The sequence below is a fragment of the Mya arenaria genome, chromosome 6 (assembly GCF_026914265.1).
Source record: "Mya arenaria isolate MELC-2E11 chromosome 6, ASM2691426v1".
In the NCBI taxonomy this organism is placed as follows: domain Eukaryota; kingdom Metazoa; phylum Mollusca; class Bivalvia; order Myida; family Myidae; genus Mya; species Mya arenaria.
The window spans coordinates 35,849,544-35,869,070 of NC_069127.1; the positions used below are offsets into that span (position 1 = coordinate 35,849,544).

The 19,527-nt window shown below is 36.4% G+C and overlaps 1 protein-coding gene across 1 annotated transcript; it reads right to left on the reverse strand.

Moving 5' to 3' along the window:
• Nucleotides 1-3,753: 3,753 nt before the first annotated feature.
• On the reverse strand, nucleotides 3,754-19,121 carry LOC128238205 (cleavage stimulation factor subunit 2-like). Its single transcript, XM_052953855.1, is given in 8 exon segments — nucleotides 3,754-4,626; nucleotides 5,818-5,892; nucleotides 6,161-6,670; nucleotides 9,530-9,649; nucleotides 12,558-12,665; nucleotides 14,053-14,257; nucleotides 15,063-15,141; nucleotides 19,028-19,121. Coding segments are annotated over 8 exon segments (1,266 nt in total). The 5' UTR covers nucleotides 19,080-19,121; the 3' UTR covers nucleotides 3,754-4,509.
• Nucleotides 19,122-19,527: the final 406 nt, after the last annotated feature.

Here is a 19,527-nt window from a genome sequence, read left to right on the forward strand (position 1 = left end):
TATTTATCAAAGACAGAATGGAAGATAATTGCTGTGCCAACTACGAAAGGAAATAAGGGGTTTTAACATGGGTGCGACCACAAGTTAAGACAACTCGAACATTTATCATCCATTATCTGCTAAAACTGAACATGTACATATGATGCCATACATCGTGTTAAGTTTAGGCGTTAGGCATATACATGACTTAAGACAGCGGGTGATTCCAAATATAGTTGACATCAGTCAATGGTCAGGGGAGGCCGTCACGCAGAAGAGGTTTAATTAATTTTAAAAGATAATTGGGTGCCACCAGCACCTGACCGCAAGGATTTTGACATTCTTTCACGCGAGGTTTTGGATATACGCAACGGAATTATGTCGTTCTTTTGAATTACCGTGTGCGCCCCTTCATCACCCGCGCCACCCTCTGCCATTTCGGCAAAACTAGTATTCAATGTATGTAAGAAAGGCGTACCGTAAATTGCGTGGATGCCATAAGACAGGGTGTACAAAAGGCAAGACAATATAGTGAGTACAGCTCGTCCCGGGGGCTAAGGGATAATGATGGCCGTCCTAGGTGAGGGGTAAGCGGGAGTTCGGCTGCACGCTGAGGGCACAATGATGGGTGTGCCTTGAAAGGCGTTACAGACGCCCTCAATCAGACACTGTGTACAGAACGGAGTCTACACCTGCAGTGTGATGATGGAATACATTGGTCATCCAATTTAAATCATTGCAGAAAGCTGGATGGAGAGTTATGCTTTAAAGTGACACTCTTATTTAAAATACACAGGTATTAGAAACATAAAGTTCTTAGTCCTTACTAAATAATGCATTTATCGAAAGTATTTATCACTGATAACAAGATTGTAACCGTGTATTGAATAGCTGAAAATGCAAAAATATTAAATGATTGATGAGTGCTAAAAGATTTCCTGTGATCTTCTTTCGTCTCATAAGGTAGAAATACCGTGTTTTCTGCACCTTTCTTTCAAATTGAACTCGGTATCCTTCATAAGAACCACTGTTTTCGGCATTTATTTATCTTGTTTTAGTATAAAATACCAATTGTATTAATTGTGGTAAATCTTATTTGGGAGTAAGAGTGCATCTTTAAATCAATATTTTTTCACATAACCATGTCTTCTCATGTATCATTCCTTTATTTACGCAGAATGTGACAAAAAATGATTTCAATGTTTTGTACAGTTGAATTGATTGCATGCCAGCCAGATAAAGAAGTATAGAGTTACAACATGGCTGCGCCCACACTTTAGAAAAGACAACTCCAAAAGTTATAATCCATTATCTGCTAAACCTGTGAGATTGATCTTCCTTTGAGCATTGTATAATAAAAAGTTCAACATGTAGGTGAAAATATGTTCTTATACATCGATGTTAAATTTCGACGTGACGCATATATGGATTTTCCATTGGACGATATCCATAAACATTAATTTTACACAAATATAGCTTCAAAACAAAATTAAATAACCCTTAAAAGACGTTATATTGAAGAAACGTCCTGTCGTATGCAGTGAATAAAAATTACTGCGCGTCAAGACGTCTGTGGACATCATCGCACGCGCTTTTTTTGTGAAATGTACTAAAATGCGTTCTTCTATATGTCATTTTCTTTCACAAAAAAGTAATATAAGGTATGTTAGAAAAAATATCAATCATGTGTGTCCAGTCCGGATTGAAAAATCCGACCTCGGGACACGCAAGCTCGGTAAGCCTCGTCACCATTCATTTAGTTTGCTGCTAAATTGAAATTACTATGCGATCTTCTTTCAGCGTAGTTAAAGTGTACCGATTGTAAACCGTCCATATACATCCGAGGTTGTTTTCGATAAAAATTGCCGAAGAGTTCCGCATGCAAGAATATCATCACATAATTCTCTGTAAAGGGAAATTACTCTTGTTTTACAGTTTAGGCTTTTGGGTACATCAAATACAGTCCCCTTCATAGAAATTGTTAAATACTGGATAATAAATGGAATTAAGATTGCTATGTTCCTTGACAATACGTCAGGGACCCAGATTTACTTGAAACAAATTGTAGGCATACCAAAAACATGTTGCCTATCTTTGGTCCCATGAATGATATTTCCGTTTTATGTTGTTGTTGTTTTTTAAATCAATTGGGACTGTTGCTATTGGATATGTATAAGCTTGATATTAAAGGGGCATCACTATGGCATTTGGTGTACTCGGTTCTGGTTTAACCCAGAAAAATTGTCTCAGGTGTATTCATGTTTTACCCTCAGCTGTTTGTACCCAACTGAGTACGCTTCACTGTACACAATGATAGCTCAATGTAATTTCGGAATGTTCGCCCAACTGGCTTTAAACTTTTTTTCAATTCCAGCTTTACACAACTTGCCAATGAGTCTATGTCAACTCAAGTCAATGTAAGTTTTGAATGTAAAAAAATGCCTATATTTTGTAACTCTTCGCAACTTGTTAAAGTGACATTCTTATTCAAAATCAATACATACATATTTTTACTGATTTAGATTTACTGTGCTCTACTATAGTCTCATAAGGTAAAAATACTGTGTTTTTCATGTTCATTCCGTTCAAATCAAACTCGGTATCCTTAATAAGAACCATTGTTTTCGACATTTATTTATCCTTTTTGGAATATTAAAACAAAATTATTAATTGTGGTAAATCTTATATGAGAGCAAGAGTGCATCTTGAAGATATGTTTTAATGCAATCTTTGGTTCTGAAATGCTTAAAACCAAGACGCTTCAGATGATCATGCCCCCCTGTGACCCTACAAGGGGCCTTACTTGCCACACACCCCCTGTGACCCTAGAAGGGTCCTTACTTGCCACCCCCCCTGTGACCCTACAAGGGGCCTTACTTGCCACCACCCCTGTGACCCTACAAGGGGCCTTACTTGCCACACACCCCCTGTGACCCTACAAGGGTCCTTACTTGCCACCCCCCCCTGTGACCCTACAAGGGGCCTTACTTGCCACACACCCCCTGTGACCCTACAAGGGTCCTTACTTGCCACACACCCCCTGTGACCCTACAAGGGTCCTTACTTGCCACCCCCCCCTGTGACCCTACAAGGGGCCTTACTTGCCACACACCCCCTGTGACCCTACAAGGGTCCTTACTTGCCACCCCCCCTGTGACCCTACAAGGGGCCTTACTTGCCACACACCCCCTGTGACCCTACAAGGGTCCTTACTTGCCACCCCCCCTGTGACCGTACAAGGGGCCTTACTTGCCACCCCCCCTGTGACCCTACAAGGGGCCTTACTTGCCACACACCCCCTGTGACCCTACAAGGGTCCTTACTTGCCACCCCCCCTGTGACCCTACAAGGGGCCTTACTTGCCACACACCCCCTGTGACCCTACAAGGGTCCTTACTTGCCACACACCCCCTGTGACCCTACAAGGGTCCTTACTTGCCACCCCCCCTTTGACCCTACAAGGGGCCTTACTTGCCACACACCCCCTGTGACCCTACAAGGGTCCTTACTTGCCACCCCCCCTGTGACCCTACAAGGGGCCTTACTTGCCACACACCCCCTGTGACCCTACAAGGGTCCTTACTTGCCACCCCCCCTGTGACCCTACAAGGGGCCTTACTTGCCACCCCCCCCCGTGACCCTACAAGGGTCCTTACTTGCCCCCCCCTGTGACCCTACAAGGGGCCTACTTGCCCCCTAGACCTCTGGTGTCAAGTTGTGACAACTTTGAAATACTCAGAGGAACTCTATAAATAAAAGAAGGTAAAACAAATATTACTATTTACAACTTTTATTTCTTCATGACAAGGTCAATAACCAACATACAAATGATAAACTACATACTACAAGTAAATGATGCCTTTTTTAAAGACAATGCCAATATGGATGATTAACAATGCGCAAGAATTTTAATAATCATGAACAAAACAACTGCTATTTCAAAAACATCCCATATTTCTCTTATCATTTATGTGTTTTAAAGTCCACAATATTTATTGAGAAAACATGTTCTTAACTCCATAATGTTTATTGAGAAAACATGTTCTAAACTCCACATTGTTTATTGAGAAAACATGTTCTTAACTCCATAATGTTTATTGAGAAAACATGTTCGTAACTCCACATTGTTTATTGAGAAAACATGTTCTAAACTCCAAAATGTTTATTAAGAAAACATGTTTTAAACTCCACAATGTTAATTGGGAAAACAAGTTCTAAACTCCAAAATGTTTATTAAGAAAACATGTCCTAAACTCCACAATGTTTACTGAAAAAACATGTTCTAAACTCCACAATGTTTATTGAGAAAACATGTTCTAAACTCCACAATGTTTATTGAGAAAACATGTTCTAAACTCCACAATGTTTATTAAGAAAACATGTTCTAAACTGTTTGCCAAATAAAACAATTTTGTTTGAAATTGTGAAAACAGTTATGTTATCTAAAATACTTTGATTTACTTCCCAGTTATCATAACTATACACAAATGAAAGAATACAATGACAAAATAATGAATGACTGATAAGCTGTTAGGCTGCATTTTTGGTGAGCTGGTCCTTCAATATGAGGATGCTCTGTCGCTGGTCGGGTGGTAACATTGCTATCTGCTGGTCTGTCAGTTGTAACACTTGCATTATCAAGGCCGCCTGGAATATACATAATATATAAATAGTAAGATTTATAAGTACATTACAAGTACCAGATCCAAATTCCTTGAACAATCTTAAATGAACTTTTTTTACTATGACAAAATAAAGTGAAGCAAAACATAAAAATATATTAAAACGAAGATACTGAAAGCTGGACCCCTCAACTTAGGTTAATATATGCTCAAATATTGTCTTTGAAGTCCACAATTTTGATAAAATTATCCCTCGACTGATGAATGAGTCCTTGTCGGGAGAGGTTTTTGAGTCAGTTTTCAAAGTTTTCTTTAATGTACCAGCATGAACTCACTCCCCCCTAAAAGCAGGGTTTTTTTACACTTTAATTTTATTTTTTCCCAATATCCATTTAAAAGAGAAAATAATTATAACAATAGTGTTTTCCGATGCATTACTGTGAAAAAAGATTTTTGGTCCAAAGACATGAGCTGGTCCCTTTAAGCCTTCATAACAGGATCAAGCTAAGCTCAACTGTTTGTTTTTGAATAAATTTTGTATTTTTCTCCTTTAAAGGACAAAACAATCCTGATTAAATATGGTCTGGTTTATGAAATCACCTTCAGGCAAGTTATTTCGAAAAAAATGTGATCATAACAGGTAAAATGTAGAATGTTTTAATTTGTTATTTCATTTGTTTTTTTTAGTTTTAAGGTTCAACACTAAGCAAACATAATTCATACATCCTTTGCAAGTTGCAAGTGTGGGTCTACATGTAGCAAGGAAGTGGGCAAAGATTTTATCAGAGTTCGGCTCAAAAAGTATTTGCATTTTTTGGAATGATTAACAGTGCATGAATAGTTTCGGTTGTTGATAGTGCATGAAACTAGCAGAGACTTGGCAGGTTGTTGTCCTCTCTGTATATCAATGCTTAACTACAAAACACCGAACTAACAACGGCGATATGTCAATAAAATCAGTTTGTTTCTCAAAGGCCACTAATAGGTATCATTCCATTGAACACTAGAATGTGTTTCATTATTATTCAGTCTTAAAGGATATCATTTGTGATATACAAATCAATTTCATCCTCATGATGGAGATTTAACAGCTGCATTGGCCTTAAGTAGCTCTTAAAATATTTTTCTCTTTTATATTAAGTTTATGTGAAAATATCTTTATAATTTACAAAAAGAATGCCACAGACATTTTACAAAATAATTTACAGAATCTCACCTTTTCCTGGTCTTGAGGTCCCCCGCCACCTCCACCTGCCATCATTTGACCCATGCCTGCCAGTGGCATACCGCCCTGTGATTATCAAGAGTGCAATTAATAAATTAGCCCTTATATCAAAACCGAAGTTAATATTAAATTACCTTAGATGCCAAATGCCCATAACAAGTCATATTAATTCTAACATGAAACTATATATATATATATATAATATATATAAATTTATTTTTAAATTAGGAGACTGAAGGCAATAAAATTCTGTATGGAATTACAGTGAACATTCTGAATTTATCATTAAATCTTGTTATGTCACAAATGTAGTTTCAAATGAAGAAATGCTCACCATGCTTGTGTTTGGTGCATTTATCATAGGTGCTCCAGGGCGAGGCCCCATTCCCCTATCACCTTGACCCAGCAACCTTGGGTCCCTCGGGTCTCTTGTGTCTCTTGGATCCCTATTGAAGTCAGGCCCTGGCCCTCTTGGACCCGGTCCAGGTCACATTCCTGGCGCTGGGCCCATACCCTGAGACCCTGGACCCCACATCATTCCCCTAGGGGGCATGCCTCTGGGTCCTGGACCTCCCATATCCTGAGGACCAGGTCCAAAATTTCCTATTGGGCCTCCCATAGAGTTTGAAGGTCCCATTAGACCTGGACCCCTCGCAGGGGCACCCATCAATGGAGGCCCAACTGGCTGAACTGGTTGAGGGCCTGGACTAGCCATCATAGGGTTGGTCATGGGGTTATGCCCCCTGATTCCTGGGTCAACTGAGATAGGGGCCACACTTGCGGGAATGGTTGGGGCAGTGCTGCCAGGTGGGGGAACCTGGGAAGTGTCTCTGTGCAACATCGCCTGAAAGTGTACCAGAATAGAGTCTGTATCAAACAGCAGCCGTCTTAATGCATTTGTAGCCACGAGTAACGACATAAATTATGTCTGTAAACCATTAACAGTTACTGTGACATGTATGCAGTTTTTCAACAAAGTGGAGTATCTTCCCAAGAATGTTAATGTTCACAAGGGAGTTTCAAGGAAATTTTTGTTCATATCCACAATAATTTTATTTTCAATTCTAAACACATTTATTACAGCAGCAGCAACTTCATCTGTGGTGATGATGATGATGCTGATGGTAATGATAATGGTGGTGGTGGTGATGATGCTGATGATGATGGTGGTGGTGTTGGTAATGGTGTTGATAGTGGTGGGGTGGTGGTGGTAGTGGTGGTAGTGGTGGGGGTGGTGGTGGTGGGGGTGATGGTGGTGGTGGTGGTGGTGGGGGTGGTGGTGGTGGTGGTAGTGGTGGGGGTGGTGGTAGTGGTGTTGGTGGTGATGATGATCTAGTCCAACCTTAATGTAAACAAACCCAACAACTGATCTCTTGTTTCAGAAGTCTGTCAGACCACGGCCTTTAAACGCCAGCTCCACCACTTTACGGTGGTGCAAAGAAAAAGAGCTGTCGACACTTCCGTGGTGGAGCTGTGCCCTATGTTTACATGAACAAACGTGAGTATGATTTATATTTTATTTGATAATTTCATTTAACGGACATATTTCGAAAATCGGAGAATGTGGTACCGTGAAAAAACACTTCTACTGTAGGCTTATTACTATTTTGTTTCAATATTGTGCAAACTGTGGTGCCAGGAGCTTTTCTCCCGAATCAGACTTGTGCATATTTTGAGATCTGATTGCATAGTAAGTACATTTCGGTGCTTACACACCCCGTAAGAACATTCTCACGCATGCAAACATAACTGTTATGTAAAGTACCTATGCAGGAACACAACAAAACTAATAAGCACTTCTTAAAAAGGAAAAATGCACATATTTATAAAAGTGGTGGCGCTGTTGCCCTAGTGGTGGCGCTGTCGAGTAGTGGTGGCGCTATCGAGTGTGTTTTGCGCTTGAAGTATTATACAAAGTTAACGCTTTTGGAATGAATACAAAAGTTACACTGTTTATCATTCATTGAACATTATGCTGGTATGCATACTACTTGCGGAAACAAAACTCTCCGCGAGCTACCTTAACCTTACTTAAAACTATTTCGAAATTAAACGACTAGGTGCTGTTAATTTTTACCATAGATCTATAGGTATCTATCATGTGTGTCCGGTTATGAGGGAGGTACTTTTGCATACCGGACGTGTGTTTCCGGTCATTTGACCAGTGCTGGAAAAACGCATCTTACACCCCCCATGTAAGATGAGTTACGCGCAACAACGCGCTTCTTCTTATTTCTTTTATTGTATGGTTTATGAAAAGTACATTATTTCATTTCAATAAAGTGAAATCAAAAAATAAATAAGTATGCATAGATGATGAATACTCGTAAAAAGGCGATTTAAATAGTTGACATCAATAGTGATTTAAAATTACTGCGCTTTATGACGTCAGTAAACAAGGTTTAATGCGCTTTTTGGTAAAATGTACAAAAGTGCGTTTTCTACGTCAATTCTTACACAAACTGATAATTTTAGAATTGCAAGAAAAAATATCAATCATGTTTTTCCGGTCCGGACCGAAAAATCCGTCCTTCGGTCACGCTGCGTGGCCGGTAACTCGGCAAGCCTCGTTACCGGCTTACGCGCGTGCACTCGGGTCGGATTTTTCTATCCGTACCGGACACACATGGTATATACTTATAGTTCTATGGTAAAATTAACAGCACCTAGCCGTTTGTTTTCGAAATCGTTTTAAGTAAGGTTAAGATAATTCGCGAAGAGTTTTGTTTCCGCAAGTAGTATGCATAACCAGCATTATGTCCAATGAATGATAAAAATAGCAACTTTAGTATTTATTCCTAAAGCGTTAACTTTTTATATTACTTCATGTGCAAAACATAATCGATAGCGCCACCACTACTCGACAGCGCCACCACTAGGGCAACAGCGCCACCACTTTTATAAATGTGTGCATTTTTCCTTTTTAAGAAGTGCTTATTAGTTTTGTTGTGTTCCTGCATAGGTACTATACATAACAGTTATGTTTGCATGCGTGAGAATGTTCTTACGGGGTGTGTAAGCACTGAAATGTACTTACTATATGCAATCCGATCTCAAAATATGCACAAGTCTGATTCGGGAGAAAAGCTCCTGGCACCACAGTTTGCACAATATTGAAACGAAATAGTAACCAGCCTACAGTAGAAGTGTTCTTACACGGTACCACATTCTCTGATTTTCGAAATATGTCCGTTAAATGAAATTATCAAATAAAATATAAATCATACTCACGTTTGCCCATGTATACATAGGGCACAGCTCCACCACGAAAGTGTCGACAGCTCATTTTCTTTGCACCACCGTAAAGTGGTGGAGCTGGCGTTTACAGGCCGTGTCAGACTGTCACCTTTTTGAATCAGCTAGTACATGTATATTAACTGTTTTACACAGAAAGAGCACCCACAAGAATATCAATGCAAAGTTTGACCCAATATTTGAAATAAGCATTATAATTCATATAATTATAATATCAATCATGTAAGGGGAATAGGCAACGAGTTTTGCTAACATCAATCACATCCCTGTTTATTTGCTATTCATGTGCACATTGCCTCTAACAACATGTGTACTTTTTTACTATCTCCAATGTTTTAGAGTAATGGCAGCAATGACGCCAAGGCTGTGACATCACCTTGACATTCTTTATTATCAAATATCAGGCAAACTGCTATAAACCGCTACAAAGTAAACAGAAAATAGTTACCATGGCAACTTGTGGATCCACAATCTTCATAACAATCTGAGCCTGAAGCAAGGCATAGGCTAACTGGGGATTCTGAAGCAGCATGCTCCGGGCCTCTGTTGGGTTGTTCTGGATACACAGCTGAAAAGATACATATAGTAGGGTAATATAATATGTTCTGGGCCGGTATTCATCGAATATCTTGAGTCATTTCTTATCTTAAAGCTGCACTCTCACAAATGGAATGTTTTGACAACTTTTTATTTTTTACCTTAGAATGAGCCAATTTTTGCGTAAATGTCTGGAAACCAGTGATATAAAATAGCTAACAAAAGATCAGATCACAGTTTTTCATATTTACATTGGAGAATTGATGTCTTATGGTTAAAAGTGTTACTTACACTTAAAAAAAAAAAGAATTTTTAGCATTTCCCAAAATACTGAGATCTGTTCTATTGTGAGTTATCCTATATGAATAAATTGTTTTTCATACTCAGTTTGAAAGAAAGCAAAAGTGTTTTATTACCAAAAAAAAATGTTTATCACATAAAATTAATGAGAAAAAAGTATTTTAGATATTTTAAAAATAAATTGTACCAAATGACCATCAAGATACTTCACTTAAGAAATAACTTAAATTAGGAAATGACTTAACATAAACTTCTTTAAATGTTTGCAGACTTTAAATAGGAATTCTTATTAGGCCAAAAAAAAAAAATTGTTTGTTTAGGGTAACCTTCCAAAAATTTCTAAGTAAGGGTAGGTAGGGATTTTTATGATTTTTTTATTATTTTTTATCAAAATCTGTCTTAAGTTCAGAGTGTTTTCTTGCACATGGCAGTCTTTCCTACATTACTGTCATTGCCTGACTTTGTTTTATCATATAAACAATAATTCTGATTAAAATCTTCATTTATCCGCCCTTCATAACTCTCTAATCGCTAACGAATATTTGTTTTGCTCAGAAACGGAAAAAAATAGTTAGGGTCGGCGCATTTTTATAGGTAGGGTCGAGTAACCCAAAACAGACATTTTATTTTTTTGGCCTTATGATAATAGCTGTAAACCATTTCTCATTTCTCAAAGTCAAATTTAAGTACGTATTTCGGCTAACAGAAATAATCTACGTAAGCCTACTAGGCTTAATAAGTTTCAAGAAATTGGGGCCTTGGCTTCTGTGGTGTTCATCTGGATTTCAGAATTTCCAATTTCAGTTGAAATAAAGAATAAATACCAGCATACAAACTATAACGTTTTGTATGTTTTAATGATTTTTGATAATTTATTTTACATATTAGTTATCAGCAAGCAATAACAATTCAATTGATACCAAAATAATATGGGTTCACCTTGCCTGGTATTCATAAAAGATCTTAAGTCATTTCTTAACTTAAGTCAATTTCCTTATGATTTCATAACTCAAATTAAAAGAAAAGTATAAGTGTTTTAAGAAGAAAGTATGTATTTTAAATCAAATCAATAATAATAAAGTATTTCACATGTATTGAAGTTATTATATCACATGGTAAGTGAGATACTTAACTTAAGAAGTTGACTTAAGTTAGAAAATGAGTTAAGATGCTTTAAGAATACCGATCCAGGCATCCAAATTTAACATTTTTGTTAAGGAGCTATAAGAGAACCTTCAACTATAGCTATGCTTCGATGTGTACCCAGGGTGATTTGGCGAGGAAAATCTCTGAATCAGGAAAAACAAATAAGACAGTTTTATTGGTTCCATAAGGTACAGGATACTTTTATGATAAAAATGGTGACAGCCGGAATTGAACCTGATCTGCTCTTTCAACACAATAAATTTTGAAAGCTGTCAAGACCACTATGCCATGGAGGCTACTGACACCACAGGGTTGTTATTGTAGAAAATCTAATCTTAACATGCAAATTTACTGGAAGAAAAAATGTCTCCATTGACTCATGCATATTCATTAAAACAATATTTTGTCAGTCAATTGTCCTACGGTGTAAATGAAGAACAGTACATTCAACGAGTTAGACCCACTTTCCGTCTCCCTCCGTGGATTTTCGCTATCGCGGCCAACACAATGATTTTATCCACTGTCCACGTTCCTCAGAGTTTGAATTAAAGGCCCTAGGAGGGTGATCAGTCGACCAAAGAATAACGAACACGGCGTTCCTCGGTGGGGTGAACTCCGCGAAACTCTGTGGACACTTGATAAGAATCTACGCTAAAGTTATTTCTTTTTTATTAAAATTTTCAACCGATTAAGACGGCTCCAGTAAATTGCTATTATTCTTTTTCCTCTGCCCGTTTTGCATGAAGTTAGCTTACCACAAGAATGCAGTCGTATTTCACTAGTTGCACATGCATCTTATAAACATGTTTTTGCTAATGACTGAATACATTGATAAACACATTTCACCCAAGAAAGGCTAGTTTACACATTTTCGGAAAATCAGGAGGCCAAACACGCGTTCAAAGTTCACAGCGCATGGTTTTGAAGGCCTTCTTGCCTCGTTTTCTGTGGAAAATTCCATTAAATGTCATAGCTATTTTTAACCACCAATAATAAATAGTATATTCTAAATTGTATTGATTACGCACTTGATGTCTAGAGGAGAGGTCATGGTTCAGAATCATGTAAAATGTCGGCTGCTTTATGATGCAATACAATTAGTGAGAATACTTTAATGATTCATATTATTCAAGACAATATTCAATTGGCGTTTACGGACACAAATACAAATCAAACGCTGGTACATGTAAGAACCTTTTACGATTAACAATGTACATAAGCATAAAAATAAATAACTTCTAAACAAGAATGATTTCTTGCTTATCTGATAAGACTCGGAGTTCCGCCTCGGGATCATAAAATTGAACAATTTCCAACGCTATCATTCATATTAAACTCAGCCGTAAGCCAGCCACTGAGGAACTCGGGGGGATTTTAGCGAGGGCAACAGTTTTACCCTCATTGTACTGTATAACTGAATTAACTACTGTTGTTGCCAACAATGTCAGACAACTACATGTAGCTTTATATTTGTGGGTCCAATTTTTTAATACCTTCATCTGTTTCATAAGCTCGAACATCTGTTCTGGTGGGAGACTGGCAACAGCTTTTGAAATCGCCTCTGGTGCCTTCTCTGGTTCTGTGCCATCACCGTATGGGCTCTGTGATGATATATTTTTATTACATAAAAATAATGTGATGGTTTAGGCATTTATTATAGACTATATTTACATGTAGCTCGATTGTGAAGATAGAAATTACTTTTGTGTTCATTTCCCGGGTAGAAACCAGTACTTGTATCCTTTTTGAGTGGCCATTAGAGAGTTACCTTTGTGGAGCTAAAGCCCACAACCGTTTGGTTTTAAGCAATTTTTACCACTAGACCACATCACCTCATCATCATTTGTGCGAGATATTCATTTTTCTATGCATCTTGTGTCCTTTGTCTCATCGTATTTCAAAGGGACAATATTCTTTATCATATGGTAAGCATTGTTTTAACCCTTTTCATCATGGTCGTATCAACCACCCGTTCAAGCCATTATAATATAATTACAGCATAAAAAGGCATAGATTTTGATCTCTAAAAGATGAACGAAAATTAAGGCATATATGGATGACGGAAAAAAATAAAAAGTAATATTTGCACAAAACTATTCCTTGGATAGTAAATTGCTCAACTGGCAGTCAAGCAAGTTACAGTCCAAGGAAAACTTTTGTGCAAATATTAATTTTTATTTTTTTACTGATTGCAACTTTTTATTCTTAGCGTTCTTTAAATTTTGACTTTTGTAACGCTTTGCGCAGACTCATTACCGGTAACCATAATGGCATTTTTCCATACATGAACATATTCTAGCAAAATTAAAAAAGAGTGCCATGGAGCTTAGTAAGTACAAAATACTCAATTGCTGCTTATTTTAGTTGAAAAAGGGCATAACTCAACAATTATAAAACCAGACTAATGTTAATTGTTTAACATGTGCATATTGTCACTGTCAATATGTGTACCAAGTTTCATTGAAATATCTTTAAAGGTTTTTTAATGTTTGCCAAGGGCAAAGGTTTGCACGACGCCACCACTAATGACCCAAACAACATCAAAGTTATGACCATACGTCAAAGAAAAAACTGTCAAGATAAATATAGCCAAATTCATATACTACTGCTTGGTATAACATTTTTGAACAAGCCCTGCTGTATAAAACCCATAATTTAAGCAAGCCCGGAAAGCATTTTACCAGTACAGGTCCTGCGTTTTTTTCGATGTAAATACTGTGTCTAAATAAATTATCACCAAAGACCAAACTAGAGAGATTTTTGATCAACTCTATTACCTGTCAAACATTTTCGTATTTTGAGTTACAAGAGAAGTTTTATGAAATATATACAAATAAACTTAACTACATGTATAGACATGAACTTATACTTAAATTATAGATTATATCATAAAACCCAATTGGATACGAATTTATCCCATGTCGTGTGAAACTTCCTTCATAAATCCCTCAATTCTGTTTTACACTCTTAAGTGTGGCTTCTCTGTACCTCCAGCACAGGTCCTCCGAGAGCCTGCTGCATGCCCGCAATCTCATCCTTGTTAGTCTCCCCTGCCGCCACACCCACCCGCAATGGGCGCCCATTGAAGTCGGTGTTGTTGAGATTACGAAGAGCACTCTGAGCAGTTTCTATGTCCTGGTACTCACAAAACCCATAGCCTTTGGGTTTGCCTGTTTCTCTGTCATACACCAACCTAAAAATTCAAAACGCATGTAGTTAATCAGTGTGAACAAAACACGTACATGTCATGACAAACAAAAGTTATATATGTTGTGAACAAAATCATTATTTCTATATACTTTTCTGTCTTTTATTATTGCCAATTTCAAGCAATCCTGAATATCTAAAATAAATTTTAAAAACATGTTTTTCCTAATCAGATCACACTATTTGTTCGGCCTTTTTGGAACCGAAATTACACCCCATTCCTCTCCTGAAAGTTTACATTTTTCTCCTACTAGGCTGATAAAAAAATCCCTTAAAAAATAATCTTTTTTTTTGGAGGAAATGTAGCAATTTAGTTTGTGAATAGGTCCATATACTTGTTCAAAAAAAGGTTTGACAAAAAGTTGAACAGACATGTATTATGAATCATGTTAGTATTTTCTCCCTATTTGCTAAAGCAACGCTTTATTTTTGCCCATATCAAAGGGCCCCGCCACCATTTCCTTAGAGGTGAAAAAACACACAGAATAAGTACCGACCTGATATGGTGGAAAAAAAACAATGTGAATGAAAGTAAACCAATTTAATGGACAATCACTTCACTACACATCTTTGCCCTTGCAGCTTTAACTTGGAGCTTGTATTTAATTGTGTGAGGAGTAAATTGCAGTCCAGAAAGGATGTATGAAAGAGGGAGGTCATTATAGAGCACATGGACTTGGACCGGGCAACTGCTTATTTGGGAGTAAGAGCACATCTTTAAGATTCCTCATCAAAAGTTACATTGTTATAACTTACGTACATTTACACAGTATGTAATGTACACTATTTACCTGAAGCTTACAACTGGGCCAGCCTGCACAAATATCTCCTTCAATGCCTCTTCAGTGGCTTCATATGGAATGTTTCCAACTGCAAAACACAAAACACTTCATAAGCATGTGGCATTCATGCCCAAAGCAATGTAAAAGGTCTAAGAACCCTTTTGAAATTGTTATTAAAGTAATTTATTATTCATCTCAAGGTACTTCCTACTGTTTTTGATGCAAGTGTCTGGGCAAAAAACAATCTTTACAATACTATATATATATAGTCGAAACTCGTTGGCTCAATATCTCATGGCTCGATATCCTTGTTGGCTCGAACCAAATTAAAAGGACCGATTTTTATTTACTCTTTGTTCATATAAATTTCGATCGGATGGCTCGATATCTTGAGGGTCGATATTTCTCCACGCTCGAAGTTGTTTTCGCTTAAATGTATTTTTATAAATAAAAAAATATTTTATAATAATCGAATAAGTCATATTACGAAATTTAGGGTGCGTAACTATGCCCAATATATACTCTTTCTTCTATTGCGGAGATAGCGTAGCCAAAAACAAACGAGGTAAATAAGACTTTATGTAACAAATGAAAAAATAACATTCTGTAAGCAATCCCGCTTGGCTCGATATTCTCGAGGCTCGAAGTACTTTGGCCGGTCCCTAGAATATCGAGCCATCGAGTTTCGACTGTATATATATATATATCAGGAATAATTTAGAGCTTTAGAACCTCTATAGATGGAAGTGTTGTTGTTTTAACCAATGAAACTGCTTTGCTTTTCCAGAACATTTTATTGGAGTTGCCCTTCCGGAGAAGAGGTCATTATTCAATCTCATTGATGATTTAGTTAATTTTCTAAATATATACACAAATCAGTGGTGTATCGACCAGCTCCTCCTATACTTTTTTCACAACAGGAAGGTGTGAAAAACACCACTGTCAGAATTGGGATCTACATCCTTATTATCACATTTGATTGCAAAGTAAATAACACATCTTACTTTAGTGTTAATTGATTTGGGTAACATCAATTGTGCGTCGCGTCATTATGTTTACCAATTAATTAACTGAAATTTAGAAGCATTGGTGAAGAAAAGATGATACCTTCTTCTTCATATTTTAGATAAAGATAAATAAATTTGCACAGACAAATTGCATGTCCTTATTAATAAGCTGACCGCCTTTAAAATAAACAGCTGTTCCAGCTTTAAGTGCACCCACTTGCAGTCAATTTACATGAAAGGTAAACTTGAAGGTAACGTTGTTGTAATTTTTAAGATTTAACTCTACCTTTAAGTAGTTTAACAACCTAGATCTCATTATTCACATACTCCAGGCTCTTTTTTGTTCCAGCATTAAGACACTGTTTCTGTGACGTCAACAGTGTCAATATTAACAATACCCTTCCATAACAAAAATGAGTTGATTGTTTTGTCAATAGACTTGAAAAATACCAGAAATAAATGAGGAGAAACAATTGAACCTTTTTACAAATATTTGTTATGTTAATCGGATTGTAGTAGATACTTCTAAATCAATTTGCCAAAACAACAGAACTGTACACCAACTTGTTTAAAATACAAGAAATTGCACCATTTTGATTAAAACAATCCCTGTCCTGCAGATATGCCTGATGGTATTTCTGGCAAAACCCTGATAATGTATGTTTAAGGACTATTGTTATCTACTCCATCTAGACAATGAATATGAAATTTAAAGTGTAAAAAAATAAGGAGAACTAATGTAAGAAAATTTTAACTGTGTCACTTCAGCGTAACAGACACTACATCAAGGAGTCAGAATCTACCAGAAATAATAGTTAATTTTTGAATGGGTTTTTAGTGTAAAATATGGTGTGCTAAGGGCTCTTACTTAGTCTTGGCAAACTTTTTGGTCGGGTGATGTTTAAAACAAGTTAAAACAAATAACAATTATATTGATTGTTCATGCATTATTTATAAAACTACTACTTGATTTGATTATTCTTGCCGGCTGCCGGCAGTATAACGGCGCCCGGGTCACGCACTGGGGGAAAAGAGAAATAGTTTTGTCTAACCGGCAGTAGGTAAAATAAGTGATTTTTGAAACTTTAACAAATATGCAAATGTTATACACCATTTTAAAGGGAATTATGAGAGAAAAACAATGGTGTAATCCATTTGATTCTATCACAATTGTAACTAAACTTACAAGCATTTGAATAACACTAACACGAGTTATTCGTCTGTCAGATATTACATTCTATTACAATTGTATATATAACAAGTTTCTGGTTCACATTTCTCCTTTAGATTAAAACAAATGTGCACATGTTGTATATATACCATTTTCACAGTGCATTTCAATATAAAAACCACTGTGTCATGTATTTGATTATAAAAAGTAGAACAAAAATTACTAGTTGAGAGCGGCCAGTTCTAATTCCATGTGTATATACCATACAAAAGTCCAAATGTGGCATTCTTAAATATGTCTTTTCTGTTGGAATGTCCTTATTATAAATGACAAGTGATATGTCTAACCTTATAATATTTATTTATTAGAATTGGTGAACAATTTATGTCATCATCTGACATAACGGATAATTCAGTAACTGAAAGTACAAAAAAGTAAGGTCAGTAGACTGAAAAGAGTTACAAATGCTGATATGGGTCAATGGTGAGTAATTAATTGACCCTTTCTATTATAAACACACTTTCAATGCACTTAGACTAACACAATCTTCAGTTAAATGACAAATATGAGTCATTATGACTTTTATTGCTGAATTTGTAGGTAATATACAATGTGAAACCCCATTAAATTTAGTGACCCACTTTCTTTTAATTTGTTTATTTCCTGTTTTTTTCTTCAATATATGTTCTTTTCTAAGTATATCGGCATTTCTTAATCAAGTATTCGTCTAGTATCAAGTTGTTAATTGCTTTAATTTACCGCTAATCCGCTTGAGATGTTTATTTAGAAAAAACGAACGTGAAAGTAATTTTTGCTTGTCATGTAACAACAAGAACACCGATCGATTGCGATTTTAAGCGTCCAGAAGACGCAAATTATTTAAAACATTGCGTGAACGGATGTATTTGAACGTATAGAAAAACGTAGATATAATATACTCACTGAGAAATTCTCAAATAGTCAATAAATTCAGTAGAAATGAGTTTTCCATGCGTTTTCGGATAAACCGGAAGTGAATAACGAATTGAGACAAGGGACGTAATTCATTATGGCATAGGCTGTGCGCACCTGCTGAGGCTATCGGTGGGTGATTTTAAGTGTAAATCGGCAGCCTGGGGCAAAACGGGGGGCAGAGTTTGTGATTTAGTCGTAAAGAATAATGCTGTTAGATCAGTTATGTACTATGCCATGCCATGCCGAATGTGCCGATCAGAAGTAAAAACTATTTGAAAATTTCCCTTTTTTTAATTGCTTGTTTTTAAGAAGGAATCGTTTTAAAAACAACAAAAACAATAGTTTCCCCAATTGAGGCCCCTCTTAACTTTGGAAAACACCCTTCGTCATCAAGTTATATTCTTAGAATGCGACAAAAAATAGACCATATTTAACGCATGTGATCTTCCACTTTTGTCAAAATGGCGGACGTAAAGTGATGCTTAACTCGGGCGTCTGCAATTCTTAACCGGTCAGATTGGCTTTATTACGATTTGTATTTTGTTTGAACTTGATGTAATTACGAAATATAAACATTTATGTTAGTAATGTTGTGGATAAAAACTATATTGACCATTCAAAAAGACGAATTATAAGCACTTAAACTGGGTCTGTTTACAATGGTGACAGATCTATGATCGATAAAGTACTATTACTTGCGGTACCTACCGGCAGACTGAAATTCATCGCGAAATTATATGACATTTAAACATTTCGAATAAATCATTTCAAGATATGTCGCTGAAATGTCATATATGAGATTTTACAAACTCAAATACGATATGAAATGTGCAAAATCGTACCAAACACAGATCGCCTAGCCCTTTCATGCGCGGAAATAGGTTCCAATTCCATCGCTTAAAAATAATTTAGGTTGTAAAGTTCGCAATATTTTAATAATATCGGCCGTATTTAAAACGGTCTTAATATTGTTCTTCTAAGTGAACTCCCCTTACATTTTTCTTTAATCAATTTAAGTACAACACGTATATTCTCTCAATTTCATGTTCAACGTGAGACCATATTGAAGTATATAATAACGACAATGCAATAAAGAGGTTCAAAGGAATTACAGAAAATATAAGATACGTATTAACATTTTTAAAATAGAGATTTGATATTAAATATAAAATATGTAATCTGTATAACAGTTATTGAAGAGTGTTGGACCATCGTTAGGTTAGTTTCTTCTTTAACACAATGGGAAATCCACTTGTTAATAATGTCCATTCCAAACATTAATGATAGTATATGCGTAAGAAAAAAAAAAATGCATTTACTTACAATTTAATATTTGTTAGTA